Raw genomic sequence first — 18326 nt, 5'->3', positions numbered from 1 at the left:
CCGCATTGAGCCTGCCATGAGTGGGAAAGCGCAGGGTACAAATGTAACAAAAATAAAATAGATACTATTGGAGATTCTACATGGAATGTTGCTACTATTGGAGATTCTACATGGAATGTTGCTATTTCACTAGCAACATTCCATGTAGAAGGCTGTGCAGGCTTCTGTTTCTGTGAGTCTGACGTCCTGCACATATGTGCAGGACGTCAGACTCACAGAAGCAGAAGCCTGCGCGGCCATATTGGTGATCTGCAAGGGCTGACTTCGCTAGTGGAATAGCAACATTCCATGTAGAATCTCAAATAGTAGCAACAGTGGAGGAGTGGCCTAGTGGTTAGGGTGGTGGACTTTGGTCCTGGGGAACTAAGGATCTGAGTTCGATTCCCGGCACAGGCAGCTCCTTGTGACTCTGGGCAAGTCACTTAACCCTCCATTGCCCCATGTAAGCCGCATTGAGCCTGCCATGAGTGGGATAGTGCGGGGTGCAAATGTAACAAAAAAAAAAAAAAAAAAAATCGTTCCAGCTACCCTGTATAGAAATATCAGTGATTTGTCATACGGTGCTGTGCTCGGTGTCAGCCCCAGGGAATAATGTCACCTCATAGATTTCAGGTGCTTTCTGTTGTCAGTCCTGACTGATTTGCTCCTGTCGTAGGTTCAGATAATACCTCGGCTCTGCCAGAATATATCGATGACTATGAAGACGATGAAACTTCGTGGAGCAGCGGGTCTGGGGATCAATCAGAGGGTGAGTTACCTCAGAATGCAAGAGATGACAGTGGTGGGGCCACTTGGCAATAACGATAAAATGCCATCAAATATGAGGCAATCACTGGAAGGAGGGCATTAAGGGGAATTACTGCAGTTGAATATTATATATTTAAAAAGTGTGATATAATGAGGGATCAAACATCTATAACTTTGATACCCTTGACCAGAATATTTTGCTAACTCATCAGTGTACACTGGATATTATTATTATTATTATTTGTTGCATTTGTATCCCACATTTTCCCACCTATTTGCAGGCTCAATGTGGCTTACAGTATGTTACAATGACACTCATATTAACGGAATAAGAATTTCAGAGTATAGATACAGATAAGGTGCGTAAGAATATCATGGCAATCATATTAACGGAATAAGAATTTCAGAATTGCTACAAATAAGGTTCATAAGAATATCATGTAGGGATAGGAGTAGATAAATAGATAAAACATAACATAATGATATCAGGACAAGATATAATATTCAGTAATGAGGATGTCATAAAAATAAACAAATTGGAAGAGTTCCATAATAGTTGTATCTGGTGTCGTTTAGGAGTCAGTTCGTTATGGGGGATCCTTTTTGTACGTCTTTGAACAAGTAAGTCTTCAGTAATTTTCGGAAGGTTGTCAAGTCGTGTGTTGTTCTTATGGTGATCGGTAATTCATTCCATAGTTGTGTGCAGATGTATGAGAAGCTAGATATATGTATAGATTTGTATTTAAGTCCTTTTGTTTCTCTCTGTTAAGTCTATTAGGTCTGACATGTAAGATGGGACATCTCCATATATAATTTTATGAACTTTGGTGCAAATTTAGAATGCAATTCAATCTTTTAGTGGGAGCCAATGTAATTTTTCTCTAAGGGGTCAGATATATCAGAGACACAGTCCGACTGGTTCTGGTCCTTTATGCAGGGCAGAAAAATTTAATGGGGTGGATCGGACGGAGGGGAGGCTCTCACTGATTCAGACATCAGACCTGTCTCTGCTAGGGATTACTAGTTATGGATGATGTGAGGAACATCCTGAACCTTCCTGAGGGGATAAAATCCTCCTGGTGTTTTCAGAAAAGAAAACTGGGCATTTAGCCTCTCAGTTATTTCTTGCCAATGATGGCACGAGCAAGAAATCATTTTATTAATCCAGCCTGCAACAGACATTTCTTTACAAATTGTAAATCACTACCAGCATTAGTGAACAGCTTAGATACAATAATCAATCATTTTAAAGGTCAGTAAAAGCCACAGAAATAGCACAGTAACACATAATTTCCAAGAATCCCAAAAGAAGTTCAACAGAATAACATACCAACAGCTCAGATACAAGTTTAAGAGGCAGAGAGAAATTTATGAACTAAGAAAGATGTTAAGAGATGCCTGAATCTCATCTACTGCCTTTCACACTTCTAAGAGCAACAGAAAAATCCTTCCAAGACAGAGAGGGGCGTTTTCGAAAGGGACGTCCAAGTTTTGATTTTGACATCCTTGCAAAACATCCTGATTCAGGGGCGGGGAAACCTGTATTTTCGAAACAAAATGGACGTCCATCTTTCGTTTCAAAAATACCGTCAGGGACATCCAAATCCTTAAATTTGGTCATCCCTAGATTTGGACGTCCCTAGACATGGTTGTCTTTGGTTTTGAAAATCTCCAAAAATCAGAAACGTCCATCTCAGAAATGACCAAATCCAAGCTATTTGGTCATGGGAGGAGCCAGCATTTCTAGTGCACTGGTCCCCTTGACATGCCAGGACACCAACCAGGCACCCTAGGGGGCACTGCAGTTGACTTCATAAATTGCCCCCAGGTACATAGCTCCCTTACCTTGTGTGTTGAGCCCCCAAAGCCCCTTACCCACAACTGTACACCACTACCATAGCCCTTATGGGTGAAGGGGGGCACTGTACATGTGGGTACAGTGGGTTTCTGGTGGGTTTTGGAGAGCTTGCGGTTTCCTCCACAAACGTAATAGGTGGGGGGGGGGGGAGAGGCTGGGTCCGCCTGCCTGAAAACTGCTCCAGGGACCTGCATACTGCTGTCATGGACCTGAGTATGACATCTGAGGCTGGCAATCAATATTTTTAAAGATGTTTTTTTAGGGTGGGAGGGGGTTTGTGACCAATAGGGGAGTAATGGGAGATCATCCCTGATTCCCTCCAGTGGTCATCTGGTCATTTTGGGCACCTTTTTGTGCCTTAGTCGTAAGAAAAACACGACCAGGTGAAAACGCCCAAGTGTTCGTCAAGGATGTCCTTGTTTTTTTCAATTATGGATGAAGGACGTCCAAGTGTTAGGTACAACCAAGTCCCGCCTTCGCTACGCCTCTGACATGTCCCCTTGAACTTTGGCCGTCCCTGCGACAGATTGCAGTTGGGGACGTCCAAAATCGGCTTTCAATTATACCGATTTGGACGTTTCTGTGAGAAGGACATCCATCTTCTGATTTTTGTCGAAAGATGGGCGTCCTTCTCTTTCGAAAGTGAGCTTGAGAGCCATCAAAAAAATACAGTGTCATCTGCTCAGCGTGATCTGAAGAAATGAAATAGATTGGTGTACTCAGCCCTCTCCTGATGAAGTCAATTCGTCACTTAATGTTATTTATATTTAATATTATCTTTCATTTATATCATATTTCTAATGTTATTGTATTCTATTGTATTTTATGTAATTTTCAAATGACAGGTTGTGACAAATAAGCATGTTAACTCTTATCAATAAACAGATAAAAGCTCAAATTTACATTTGTGTCTTCAACTTCCAAATCTGTCTTCCATGTGGTACCTATTTAATCTCTCCAGCTGCCCTGTACAGGAATATCACTGATAATCCCTTACAGCCCTGGAGAATAATGTTATCTCATGGATTTCAGGTACTTTATGCAACTATTAGTTCCTGACTGATTTACTTCTATCGTAGCTTCGGATAATACCTCGGCTCTGCTAGAAGATCTCACAGGGAGCAGTGGGTCTAGGAAACAACCAGAGAATGAGCTACCTCAGAGCACAACACCTGGTACAAGAAATGACAATGGTGAGTCCAGTTGGTAATAATGATAAGACCATCAAATGTGGAATAATCACTGGAGGGAGGACTTTAAGGGAAATTCCTTCACTTTAAAAGTGGGGACTGTGATATATTAAGGAAATGAGTTGCTATAAAGAGAATTAAAGAGCAGCTAAGAGGACTGAACATTTATGGCTTGGATACCCTTGACTGTAATATTTTGCTGATCCACCAGTGCACACTGGACATATCACAGACATAGATGCTCGGCAGAGCACAGAAGTTGGAAATAGGAGTGGATGAATCAGCTTCGCTACCAGGAATCATTGTTATCTGCCCTCTTATTTAACATCTTTGCTGTTGTGGAGAAAGGGTTTTTATTTCACACTCGTGCTGGTGATATCTTGATCGAAATCCTTGCAGATGCTGAGGTGTCATTTTCATTCATTCTTTTTGGCCGATGGTACTATGTCCAATATTTCCAGGTCTAAGTAGTTCTGGGTTGGATGTCAGGGGATGCCTGAGGACCTAAATATAGAGGTGGTTATTTATTTATTTATTTATTTATTTATTTATTTATTGCACTTGTATCCCACATTTTCCCACCTATTTGCAGGCTCAGTGTGGCTTACAAATTCCTGTAATGGCATCACCATTTCAGGGAACAGAAATACATTTGGTGGTACAAAGATATAGTAATAGCAAGGCTAGCATTCAATCTACTCAAGCAGTTACAGAAAGAAGACGGTCTAAGTGAGGGAGGGGTGTTGATGATTTGTAGTCAGTTATGGATTCTCGTGATAAGCTTTGGTGAATAGATAGGTTTTCAACGATTTGGGAAAGTTTGTTATTTCGTTAATAGCTTTCAAGTGGTTTGAGAGAGCATTCCACATTTGCGTGCTTTTGTAAGAAAAGCTGGACGCATGTGTTAGTTTGTATTTTACTCCTTTGCAACTGGGGAAATGTAGATTAAGGTAAGTACGGGCCGATCTTTTGGCATTTCTGGGTGGGAGGTCCACGAGGTCAAGCATGTAAGATGGGGCTTCTCCGTGAATTATTTTGTGAACAATCGTGCACATTTTGAACGTGATCCATTCTTTAAGTGGAAGCCAATGTAGTTTCTCTCTTAGGGGTTTTGCACTTTCGTATTTTGTCCTTCCAAATATATAAGTCTGGCTGCGGTATTTTGGGCAGTTTGAAGTTTCTTAATAATCCGTAACCCGGATCCTGTTGGTGGTGCAAAATTTAGGATTTTGGACTTTACCACTGGCTTCAGCTAGTTTCTTCCAGATAGAGACAAGTTTTTAGATCTTTGAGTGCTGTAGTATTTGAGATACTACAAGGCCATTTCTGCTTTAGTATTACAGGCTCTGGTGTGCAGTTGGCTGTACTTTGCTTTGCCTGATGTCATCATAAAACCCCTCCAGATAATGTGAAATGTAACAGTGTCACCGCTGGCTGGTGGCAGTAGAGACTCCTAGAATTTCTCCCAAACTAAAGGCATTGAATAGGTTCCTACAGCACAAATACAGCTCAAGGTTTGCACCTCATTTTAAGGTCCTGCATGAGGGTGAGCCAGGAACTTAAGGGAGGTCCTGAGGTGAATGCTAAGATCAATTGGGATAAAGCCAATTGTTGTCCTAATGTTGCATGTAGCAAAATTGTGCACTGCGACATGATAACTTTAGGCGAGAACACTTATGCCCGGTCTAGGGCAGGTGCAAACGGGAGCGTCTGACTGATTCTGGTCAGGAACAGCAATGCTACTGTTCTATAGAGATTGCAGGGCTAATCCAAGGCACAGCCCATCCCACCAATGCCCCTCCCACTGCCACTCCTACCTTACCATTGCATGCACCGGATATAACGCACAGACGTTATAGGATAATGACTAGCGGCATGTACACGCACAAATGCCAGTTGGTGTAATTATTTATTTATTTGTTACATTTGTACACCAGTAACAAAAACTAATGGGAGTCACTCCGCTGGATTATAAATGATAACAACAGCTTTAATGGCTGGCTGGGTGTTCACCACAGTTTGGCGTTGCAGGGTGCTCTTCCCCTGACGAAGCCCCAGGTGGCGAAACGGGACCGTTGGGGAGCCCCTTGTTTGAGCAGTAATAAGCTAAGTAGCTGTGGTTATTAATATTTATTATGGTTGTGATGTTTAGCACTGATAAATATTAGAAGCGCACAATAAATACTCAGGGAGGAGGTTGGTAGAGGACCAGTGATTATACGTTTGTGACCAGACTGATATAATCTCATTGTGTAACCCCGTACCTCTCTCTTGTGCAGCCAAGAATAGAACAATCTCCTCCAGCCAAAGGCTCCCGGCACAATGAAAAAATAGATGTCCACCAGTAACTTCAATCTTAAGGACTTTTATTCCATGCAGGTTTCTAATACACAGTTCCAACAGCAGCATAGCACATACCAGGATTCAATACAGGCTTACAGGCTCCAGACTGGGCTCTTTATCCAGTGCACAATAAACAGTAATTCAATTCCCAAGACAAACAGTTCTTTCAGTTCATCATCACAGTTCAGTCACCAAGCAGCATTTTCTACCTTCTATCCTCTTTACCTTCAGGAGAGTTCAATATTTTAGGGACTCCTTCTACCCCAAGGGTTTTTCCCTGCATCAGCTTCACAGTGAATTCAATACTTTTGGGACTTCCTCTCACCCAATGAATCTCAGCCTGCTTCTGTACTTTAAGGACCTCCTTGCCCAAGGGTTTTCAGCCTGCAACTGCTTCTCTCCTTCAGCTACTCTCTCCTGAACTGAACTCCACTGCTGGGACTCCTTCCCACCTGCCTAATCAATCCCTGGCTTCAGCTACCACCACCAATTATTCTCCTTCCATTAGCTTCCCCACACCCATACCAGCTGAGTTGAGCACCAGAAATCACTGCGGAAACCCAGGCCAAAGTACTGGCCTGCCTATCCGACATTGCTGCCTGGATGTCCAACCGTCACCTGAAACTAAACATGGCCAAGACGGAACTTATTGTGTTCCCACCCAAACCCACTTCTCCTCTCCCTTCACTCTCTATCTCAATTGATAACACCCTCATAGTCCCTGTCTCATCTGCCCGCAACCTTGGTGTCATCTTCGACTCCTCCCTCTCCTTCTCTGCGCATATCCAGCAGATAGCCAAGACCTGTCGCTTCTTCCTCTATAACATTAGCAAAATTCGCCCCCTCCTCTCCGAGCACACCACTCGAACTCTCATCCACTCTCTCATTACCTCTCGCCTTGACTACTGCAACCTACTCCTCACCGGCCTCCCTCTTAGCCATCTATCCCCCCTTCAGTCCATCCAGAACTCGGCCGCATGTCTTATCTTCCGCCTCAACCGATATACTCATACTACCCCTCTCCTCAAGTCACTTCACTGGCTTCCGATCAGATACCGCATACAGTTCAAGCTTCTCCTACTCACCTACAAATGCACTCGATCTGCAGCCCCTCCTTATCTCTCTACTCTCATCTCCCCTTATGTCCCCACCCGTAACCTCCGCTCTCTTGACAAATCCCTCCTTTCAGTACCCTTCTCCACCACCGCCAACTCTAGGCTTCGCCCTTTCTGCCTCGCTTTGCCCCATGCTTGGAACAAACTCCCTGAGCCCATACGCCGGGCCCCCTCCCTACCCATCTTCAAATCATTGCTCAAAGCCCACCTCTTCAATGTCGCCTTCGGCACCTAATCACTACACCTTTTCTCAGGAAATCTAAACTACCCCAACTTGACATTTCGTCCTTTAGATTGTAAGCTCTTCTGAGCAGGGACTGTCCTTATTTGTTAATTTGTACAGCGCTGCGTAACCCTTGTAGCGCTCTAGAAATGTTAAGTAGTAGTAGTAGTAGCATTAGACTTATGAGACCAATGATAAGCTCCTGCACACAGGGTTTCCTAACTCTCTTTCCACCTAGTGGCAGCCACTCTACACAACCTGCCAGCTTACACCCATGTCTTCCCTGATTGCAGCTAGGAGTCCAGTCCGGGTTCTTCATCCCCCCCTCTGGCTCCTTGCCTGCAATGCCTTCTGGGACTTGTATTTCAGACTGAAACTGCCTTAACCCAACTATCCTGGAGGTGACTTTATCACAATTGATTAAAAGGTGTCATCGGTCTGAGGTCCTCTCCCCCTCCGTTATTAATTCACTATTTCACAATTTGTGTATATACCCACTGTGTTATGGTTGTTACATTTGTATCCCACATTTCCCCACCTATTTGTAGGCTCAATTTGGCTTACATAGTACCTGAGAGGCCTTTGCAGGCTCCGGTGTGAACAAATACAGGGTAATGTTGTGGTAAGATCAAGTTCATGTGGCACAGCCACATTAGGGAATCGGGGAATGGAAGAGTTGTGTTATATCCATTACGTGCTTTGTTTTGGTTGTGTTGCAGAGATTAGGCATTTAAGTTGGATCTGTGGGGTATACCTTTTTAAACAGGTTAGTTTTTAGATGATTCTATAACTTGGGGTCTAGACGTATTCGCCACTTTTGCATGTCATAGGTGCCAGTAATTGGTAGCTATGCGTGAATATGCACTAGGCGCTATTCTTTAAGGTAGTGCATAACGGCTGGGGGCGGAGCATTGCCAAGCCATGGGCATGTCTTCAAGAGAGAATACTATCACTTTCGTGTGTCACCCGGCACATATAAGCTGCCCATTTACCATCAACATGGCAGAAATGGCTGTGTCTAAACTTAATGATTTAATGTTAGTATTTTATAAGGCAGTCTTGGTCCACAGAGGCCATTCCACAATTGGCACCCATCGCGCGGCATCGGCTTGCCTAAATGAAGGTACCAATTTATGCCATTTTTGTCCAATGTACATTTCAGATTATCTTGCTGATATGGCTGCTCTGAAGGTCACTAGGACAGTGGCATTTGGGAGCCAACGTTTAGGCACAAACACTTGCACCATGCAAGAGGCAGGTGTAACAGATAGCGCCTAAGTGCGTGCTTTAGTTTGGTTGTGTTGCAGAGATTAGGCATTTAAGTTGGATCGGTAGGGTATGCCTTTTTAAACAGCTCCCGACGCGAATCCTGCACCCAGAAAGAGAGGATTGGGGCGGCTTCCAGAGCGCCGGCTGCGCCAAGATGGCCAGCGCTCCATTTCGTGGGGGATGAGAGGATCAGAGCGACTTCCGGAGCGCCGGCTCTGCCAAGATGGCCGGTGCTGCACTTCGCGGGGGCAAGAGGATCAGAGCAGCAGCTCTGCCAACATGGCCGGCGCTCCACTTCGTGGGAGGAACGCTCCGTCACCAAGGAGGTGAGGAGCGTGACAGATGCGTTCTTTGATTGGGAGCCAGTGTAGTTTTTCGCAGAGGGGTTTTGCGCTTTCAAATCGCATTTTACCAAATATAAGCCTAGTGATAATTAGCTGCAATTGGCAGTTATTGCTTCTTAAATCCATTTGCATGCAGAAATGCCCTTATTTGGTAAAATGTGCGCACAAAATTCTGCTCTAAGCTTTTCATAGCACTTACACATGTTTATGGAATCTGGGGAATGGCTTTTACGCTCCCAAACGTAAGTAGATTTTCAACCACTATTTAATGTGGTTTCAGTGGGCAGCAGAGACTCCTGCCCCCCTTAAATCCCACTCCGTGTGGCATAGTGTGGTTTATGCTGGGGTGGTGTAGGGGTTGTAGTTGGGGAGGAGGAGCATTTATACAGGCACCAGTCATATCCAGTGCTATCTTTGCCCATATAGCTATTTTATTTATTATTTATTTAGATTTTGCTCACACCTTTTTCAGTAGTAGCTCAAGGTGAGTTACATTCAGGTACTCTGGATATTTCTCTGTCCCAGGAAGGCTCACAATCTAAGTTTGTACCTGAGGCAATGGAGGGTTAAGTGACTTGCTCAAGATCACAAGGAGCAGCAGTGGGATTTGAACCGCCCACCTCTGGATTGCAAGACCGGTGCTCTAACCACAAGGCCAATTCTCCACTAGCAACATTCCGTGTAGAATCACCAATAATAGCAACATTCCATCTAGAATCTCAAATAGTAGCAACGTTCGATGTTCCACTGCACTAACCACTAGGCTACTCCTCCACTCTACTAGGTACACTGGATATTTCTCTGTCCCAGGAGGGCTCACAATCTAAGTTTGTACCTGAGGCAATGGAGGGTTAAGTGACTTGACCAAGATCACAAGGAGCAGCAGTGTTGTGTGAATCGACCACCTCTGGATGTCAAGATGAGTGCTCTAGCCACTAGGCCACTCCTCCACTCCACTTAGCAATGTGGATGCTGGCATCTAAATATTGACCAGTGGTGTGCAATATCGCTAATAGTAGACTTTCACGTTTCACTACAGCAAGCTTGACTGGCACCTGCATAAATTTCGGTCAGTGACTGATCCATGTATTCAGTATTACTGCCCAGATATTGAATGTCTGGATTAGATTCAGCCTGTGGAGGTCCACCATGGGCTGAGTTTTAGGTGCTTAGGTTCCCAAGTTTGGCTGAAAATAGGGGACAAATTTATGAACCTAAATTAGGATTCTGAGGGCTCCTTTTACTAAAGGCTCATCAAAATATGGCCTGCACTGGCATAGGCACATGGATTGCATGCGTGCCGGATTATTTTTCAGTGCGCCTGCCAAAAAGAGCTATTTTTTTGGCCAAAAATGGACATGCGGCAAAATAAAAATTGACACATCTCCAGTTTGGGCCTGAGACCTTACCACCACTCATTGACTTAGTGGTAGGGTCTCACGTGTTAACCAGGTGGTAATCATCACGCACATACATTTCTGATTACCTTCCAGTTAGTGCCACGTGGTAGAAAATACCAAATCTTTTCTGCCACATGTATCAGATGCACATAAAAATTAGAATTACTGGCCGGGGCATGCGGTAGCCAGGCAGGAGTTCTAATTTGACACTTTTTGTATATGGATAGGTACCTATCAGGCTTATTTTCGAAAGTGATCGCCGGCCATCTTCCGACACAAATTGGGAGATGGCCGGCGATCTCCTGATCCTGGCCAAATTGGTATTATCGAAAGCCGATTTTGGCCGGCCCCAACTGCTGTTTCGTCGCGGCGCCAGCCAACCTTCAAGGGGGCGTGTTGGTAGGGTAGTGAAGGCCGGATGAGAGGCGGGGCGAGGGTGTGAGTACGAGATGGCTGGCTTTGCCTTATAATGGAAAAAAAGAGGCCGGCTCGAACGAGCATTTCACCGGCCGGACTTGGTCCATTTATTTTAAGGACCAAGTCTGGAAAAACTGTCCCAACTGACCAGATGACCACCGGAGGGAAGCGGGGTTCACCTTCCCTTACTCCCCCAGTGGTCACCAACCCCCTCCCACACACACACACACACAAATAAAACTTTTTTTGCCAGCCTGTATGCCAACCTGAAATGTCAAACCCAGCTCCTTGACAGCTGTATGCAGGTCCCTGGAGCAGTTTGTAGTGGGTGTAGTGCACTTCAAGCAGGTGGACCCAGGCCCCTCCCCCCTACCTGTTACCCTTGTGGTGGTTAATGTAGAGGCCTCCAAAAAACCCCCAAACCCACTGTACCCACATGTAGGTGCCCCCCTTAGGGCTATGGTAATGGTGTAGAGTTGGGTTAGTGGGTTTTGGGGGGGATTTTGGGGGGGGCTCAGCACCCCAATGTAAGGGTGCTATGCACCTGGAAGCTATTTTGTGGGGGGTTTTTTAATTTTTTAAGTGCCCCCTAGGGTGCCCGGTTGGTGTCCTGACATGTCAGGGGGGGGGGGCCAGTGCACTACAAATGCTGGCTCCTCCCATGGCCAAATGCCTTGCATTTCGCCGGGTTTGAGATGGCCAGCTCTGGTTTCCATTATGGCTGAAAAACGAAGCCGGCCATCTCATATAAACCCGGCGATCCTGCGACGATCTTGCTCTAAACCCAGCGAGCGATTTGGCCGTCGCCAAGTGTATTTTGAAAATACGCTTTGCTCCACCCACTCACTGAGTTGACCCCAAAGATGGCCAGCCATCGATTTCGCCGGCACCGTTCGATTATGCCCCTCTATGTGCCTTAAGTAAAAGGGGCCCAAAATGTAGGTCTTCAGTTTGTTTTGAATATCTTGCCCAGAGAAGCTGGTTCTCAAAAGATGTAGGTACCTAATTTAAGGATTTAGAAGCTCATGTCTTCCTAAATAAAAGTTTCTTTACTGATCAGCCTAAAGATGGGGCTGGGGTTATGGGCTGGGAAAGTAGAGATAATACATCATGATGACTATGGTACAATGTGTGATTCCCCCCAGGGGGTGTCTCTCATGTCTTTGCCCTCTAACTGTGCTCTTCTCTCTTTCTTTCTTTCTTTCTTTCTTTCTCTCTCTCTCTCCAGGAGGTGCTCAGGAGCTGAAGCTGGTCCAAGGGCCAAGTCCCTGTGCTGGGAGAGTGGAGGTTAAATACAGTGGTCGGTGGGGGACAGTGTGTAGTGATGACTGGGATATGCAAGATGCTGCAGTGGTCTGTAAACAGTTGGGATGTGGATCTGCTCTTGAAGCTCCTACATTGGCCTCTTTTGGAGAAGGTTCAGGACCAATTTGGCTGGATGATGTTAAATGTGCTGGTTCTGAGTCAGTTCTATGGGATTGTGGACATAACGGATGGGAGAAACATAACTGTTACCATTTAGAAGATGCTGGAGTGATCTGTTCAGGTAAGAAACCAAGAGTTCATGTTATTCCTCCTACACGGGAGATCAGATGGTATAAAATATTAACTGCTGAAGCTAATTTTCCCTATGGTGGAGGCTGTACAGCTCTGACACTACAAAACAGATATTTTTATAAGTCAGGACTTTGAGATATATATTCACACCCCCAGGAAGAAAGAAAAGACCCAGTGACATCCATCACTTTAATAAGATGGCGCCAATCAAAGTTGCCTCTGAAACTAATAGCTTTGGAAACATGATACTTTTGAACAACCAAACTGCTCAGAAGCCCATTTCCTCTTCTGCAAACCTTAGAGACAAACCTGATTGTGACTCACAAGAGAAGGCAGGGGAAAGCGTGCTTCTATGAATCATTGAGCTGCTGGTACCAGAGATCATTGATTACAGAGACAGGATGCTGGGCTTGATGGACCCTTGGTCTTTTCCCAGTATGGCGGTGCTTATGTTCTTATGTTTCTCAGTGGATTCACCCAGAAGGGGACTCTCAAAACCAAGGATGTGTGTGAGAGTGCAATGCACACATACAAGAGGGTTGGGAGGAAGGAGGTTTGCACCGGGGAAATAGATTAGAAACACTGAAAACACAACCAGCCCAAGATATGTAGATAAGTACATAAGTGTTGTCATACTGGGACAGACTGAAGGTCCATCAAGTCCAGCATCCTGTTTCCAACAGTGGCCAAATCCAGGTCACAAATACCTGGCAAAAACTTGAAGAATAGCAACATTCCATGTAGAACCCCAAAGAGTTGCAAGATTCTAGAATTCTAAAGAATAACAAGATTCCATGCAGAATTTCAAAATGTGGCAACATTCCATGTAGAACCCCAAAGAGTAGCAAGATTGCATTTAGAATCCCAAGTGCATAAGTACATAAGTATTGCCACACAGGAACAGACCAAAGGTCCATCAAGCCCAATGTCCTGTTTCCAACAGTGGCCAATCCAGGTCACAAATACCTGGCAAGATCCCAAAAAAGTTCAATACATTTTATGCTGCTTATCCTAGAAACAAGCAGTGGATTTTCCCCCAAGTCTATTTTAATAATGGCTTAAGGACTTTCCTTTTAGGAAGCTATCCAAACCTTTTTTAAACCCCGCTAAGCCAAATGATATTTGGCCAGATATATATACATGTTATTTAGATTGCAACATAATGTTTGAATAAGATAAGGAAAGGAGAGGGCAGGGTGGGTGGGTGGTTAGAGATGGGATGGGGGGGGGATAAAAGAAAATGTTTATTGTTGAGAACGGAGAGCAGGATGTGTTCATGTATACGTGTTTCATTGCAGTTTACTGCCTGTTGTATTGAATTTACATCAATAAAAAAAAGAGTTAAACATAAACCCCGCTAAGCTAACTGTTTTACCACATTCTCTGGCAACGAATTCCAGAGTTTAGTTATACATTGAGGGAAGAAATATTTTCTCTGATTTTGTTTTAAATTTGCTACTTTGTAGCTTCATTGCATGTTCTCTAGTCCTACTATTTTTGGAAAGAGTAAACAAGCGATTCAAATCTACCTGATCCACTCCTATCAGTGTTTTATAGACCTCTATCATATCTCCCCTCAGACGTCTTCTCTCCAAGCTGAAGAGCACAAACCATTTCAGACTTTCCTCATAGGAAAGTCGTCCCATCCCCTTTATCATTTTCTTCGCCCTTCTCTGTACCTTTTCTAATTCCACTATGTTTTTTCAGATGCGGTGACCAGAATTGCACACAATTTTCGAGGTGTGGTCGCACCATGGAGTAACACAAAGACATTATAATGTCCTCATTTTTGTTTTCCATTCCTTTCCTAATAATACCTAACATTCTATTTGCTTTCTTAGCTGCTGATGTCTTGGTGTTTATTTTAATTACAGGTAAAAAGGGCACATCTCATGGTACAATGCGCTTCTCTTTAACCACACACAGGATGGGCAGTTTTCAAAATTCCCTTTTACTTCCATAGATCATTATTTAAAGAGCTGAATGGCTTTAAAAATGTCCCTCTTTGTAAGTAAATAAAATCCTACCCCAAATACCAGCATTTTGGTTTAAATACTGTGGATCTTCACATGAGTCCTACTCCCTGACCTCCCACCTGGGATGTGAGTGCATTTGAACATGAGAGATCAGTGAGCTCTGACTGTCTCCCTTTCTCTTTTAGGGAACATTGAGTCCCACCTGGTAGGAGGATATTCTGCCTGTTCAGGAAGGTTTGAGATGAAGACTGGGAATTCCTGGGTCACTGTCTGTGAGTCCAACTTTGATCTGGTGGCAGCCAATGTAGTCTGTAAGGAACTGAACTGTGGGACAGCGCTCTCAGTCCCGGGGGGGGCATACTTCGGAGAAGGCATTGGGGACATTCTGAGTGAAAAGTTTAATTGCACTGGGAATGAATCCCACATCTTTTACTGTCTCAGGACAGCAGCAGAGACTTGCCAACACTCCCAGGACGTCAGTGTCATCTGCTCAAGTGAGAACTAAAAAAAAAAATTAAGTCATAACTCCTAGACCTGCTGTAAAACTTCTGTGTTTTGTTCTATATGCAAGACTTGAAAAATGTATGAATGTAACAGCTGTACTCAGAGAGAGTTCCAGTTCCAAAATCATTATGTGAACGTAATCGCTGTTATAAGAAAATTCCACAGCTCCATCAGAAACCACTTGAACTAACTCAGGCCAGCAGCAGACAGGCAGGAGACAGGAACACTGCTAACAATAATTACCCAAAGGGGTCGATATTCAAGTAATCTAACCTGGCCAGAGAGACCACTGCCTAGTTAAATCACCTGTGTAGGGCTGTCCGGGGATAAGATACCTATTTGACAATCTAGGTGACCTATTTTTAATTACCCCAGTCCCTAACAATGTCTATATTACCTTTATCTGTTTATTGTTATAAATTCCAGGACCTTCAGTTAATCAGACCATCAATATAACATCTGGTGTCTTCCTTCACATGTGCAGGAATACTTATAGTAATTCATCAATAATGGTTATATCCAGTGTACAGTGTATGTAAAGCACAGCTGGTCATATATGTAAGACATTCTCACCTTCTCCCTTGGGGCACAGGATACCAGTACAGGCTGGAGAATGGGAGCAGCAGATGTTCTGGGAGAGTTCAGTACCAGCATGAGGACACCTGGCAGACACTCTGCGGCTTCCACTGGGATCTACGAGATGCCGCTGTGCTGTGTCGGCAGCTGGACTGTGGGAATGTTGTAGAAGTGCCTGGAGGAGAGCCGTATGGCACTGGGGCTGGTCTGTTATGGAAGGAGAGCTTTCACTGCAATGGGACTGAATCTAACCTGAGTGAATGTCCTTCCTCTGTCCTGGGCAGTGACTGTTTTACAAAGGATGTGGCCAATGTATATTGTTCAGGTAAGTAGAGAATTATATAATGAAGATACAGCTTTGAATATCTAACAGACGTATCAATCCTGTATGTAACTTCTAGACCTGGTGAAGAATCTATCCTTTTACTAATGGGGCGGAGGGGGGATTTTATAACCGAGTGGAGGAGTGGTCTAGTGGTTAGGGTGGTGGACTTTGGTCCTGGGGAACTGAGGAACTGAGTTTGATTCCCACTTCAGGCACAGGCAGCTCCTTGTGACTCTGGGCAAGTCACTTAACCCTCCATTGCCCCATGTAAGCCGCATTGAGCCTGCCATGAGTGGGAAAGCGCAGGGTACAAATGTAACAAAAATAAAATAGATACTATTGGAGATTCTACATGGAATGTTGCTACTATTGGAGATTCTACATGGAATGTTGCTACTATTGGAGATTCTACATGGAATGTTGCTATTCCACTAGCAACATTCCATGTAGAAGGCTGCGCAGGCTTCTGTTTCTGTGAGTCTGACGTCCTGCACGTACGTGCAGGACGTCAGACTCACAGAAGCAGAAGCCTGCGCGGCCACATTGGTGATCTGCAAGGGCCGACTTCTACATGGAATGTTGCTAGTGGGACTCTGGGCAAGTCACTTAACCCTCCATTGCCCACCGCATTGAGCCTGCCATGAGTGGGAAAGCGCGGGGTACAAATGTAACAAAAAATAAAATCTATATTAACATTGAGGAAAGGAACCTGGTTTAAGTCAATTTCATAAAGGCTACACAGGAGCCTCTGTGGCTTTACAAAACAGAACCAGCAGCAGAAGGGCATAAATTCACTCACACAGATGTAAACCTGCTTCAAAGAAGGTACAAATGTATGCATGAGCTTTATGTATTTATTTGTATATTTTATAAAACCCATTCATACATCACAACTATATCCAAACTACACCCCCATGAACGCCATGGTCTGTATAAGTAGGCGCCATCTTGCCATCTTGCATATTTGGCTCTGGAGATTTATAAAAGATTTTGATTTGGAGAATCCAAGGTGGCGACTGCTAGAGGCACTCTGCAAACATTCCCAGTACTCTAATGACCTTTAAAAATATCTCCTTCCTTTAGTTAGTATAGGGACGAAGAATACTGGGGTATGAGTTTTCCCAGCTGAATCAACATTCCCTCTCTGGCCCAATGGATTCAGATGTGGTTCATAGCATAATAGTGAACAACTGCCTTGTCCCTTGAACTTCAGAACAAGCATCGTTGCAGTGTGGCAATCGTCATCTTCAAATACTGGACCAAACCTAGAAGCCTTTTGTCAGAGTTGTAATTAGTGGCTGTATTGTCTTATCCAATTGGCATCATCAACCAATCCCTGTAATTGTGACTGAATTCCTATTATCATGGGGATTGCATGTCCAATACAGTAGTCATTTTTAGCTTGCAGAATATCAATTGTGGCTGATAGTGGCTTCATGATTCTGACATCGTTCCCCAGAAACACCATCTCTGTATCAGTCATCAGTTCTGGTCCTATTTTTTGTTGACATTCTCGTGTTTTTTCCACTCCAATTGAAACCAGTTGACCAATAACTAAGTAATCTGAAACCCACCTTGTGCAGGTTGGATTGAGGAATGTAAAACCAGCCACCTTTTCAACAAAATCTGCATATATGGTACTCTGATTGCTAAGAACCTGTGTTTTCCCCATGCCCCTGACACCACCTATGACTTGGATATTCAAACCCAATATCCTGGTTTGGGCCAGCTCTGAACATTCAGGTAAAGAAAAGCCCACAGGAACCAGCGTTGAAAGAAACGCTGCTGCCTCGAGCTCAGAGATACCCCCTGCATGGGTAGAAAAACAGGAGAAAATGTTACAGACCCTGAATGACTGGTCTGTGATGTGAAGTGTGTATGAAAAAGAGGAGACAAGAAGTGCCTTAAAAAAGAGATTCGAGAATCCATGATGTGAGTGATGGTGTATCATGTAATTTTGCTGTTACTTTCTATCATGGCCATTACAATGTAATGTCAATGTTGTGTTCTGAGTGCGTAAAATCCATTAATCCCTCATCCCATGAGATGTTCTGTCTTCTCCCAGGGCAGGAAGGATCTCTCAGACTGGTGGATGGACAGAGTCACTGTGACGGCAGGGTAGAGATTTACATTGGGAGCTCCTGGAGGAGAGTCCTGGATACCCAGTGGAATCTCAGTGACGCACTGGTCGTGTGCAGACAGTTAAACTGTGGACGACCTGTAAAAGTCCTTGACGTGTGTGGAAAAGGTAAAGGTCCGGTGGGTCTGAAGAGTCCTCGGTGTGACGGAAATGAGACTCAGTTACTGAACTGTAGATTTGCTGGGACAGAACTGACACCACCTGAGGATCTGGTGGACGTCGGCGTCCTGTGCTCAGGTGAGAATCATGTTCCTTTATTATTTTAGTAAGATGACATCAGAGTGAAAGATGGGACATTGAAGAGTCATTGTTTGGGGTTTATATTCTAGATTTAGGAAGACC

At 44.3% G+C, this 18326-nt stretch overlaps 1 protein-coding gene across 1 annotated transcript in view; it reads left to right on the top strand.

Moving 5' to 3' along the window:
• The window catches only part of LOC115457352 (deleted in malignant brain tumors 1 protein-like), a 66930-nt gene that overhangs the window by 2962 nt on the left and 45642 nt on the right, over window positions 1–18326 (top strand). The window contains exons 2-7 of the mRNA XM_030186770.1: window positions 656–748; window positions 3685–3798; window positions 12135–12452; window positions 14625–14933; window positions 15536–15844; window positions 17910–18221. Coding sequence (XP_030042630.1) covers window positions 656–748; window positions 3685–3798; window positions 12135–12452; window positions 14625–14933; window positions 15536–15844; window positions 17910–18221 — 1455 coding nt within the window. The remainder of the gene's footprint in view (window positions 1–655; window positions 749–3684; window positions 3799–12134; window positions 12453–14624; window positions 14934–15535; window positions 15845–17909; window positions 18222–18326) is intronic.

Source organism: Microcaecilia unicolor, chromosome 14 (genome assembly GCF_901765095.1).
Source record: "Microcaecilia unicolor chromosome 14, aMicUni1.1, whole genome shotgun sequence".
Taxonomy (NCBI): domain Eukaryota; kingdom Metazoa; phylum Chordata; class Amphibia; order Gymnophiona; family Siphonopidae; genus Microcaecilia; species Microcaecilia unicolor.
Note: the sequence above shows the minus strand (reverse complement) of the source record. Positions and strands in the feature narration are given on the sequence as shown.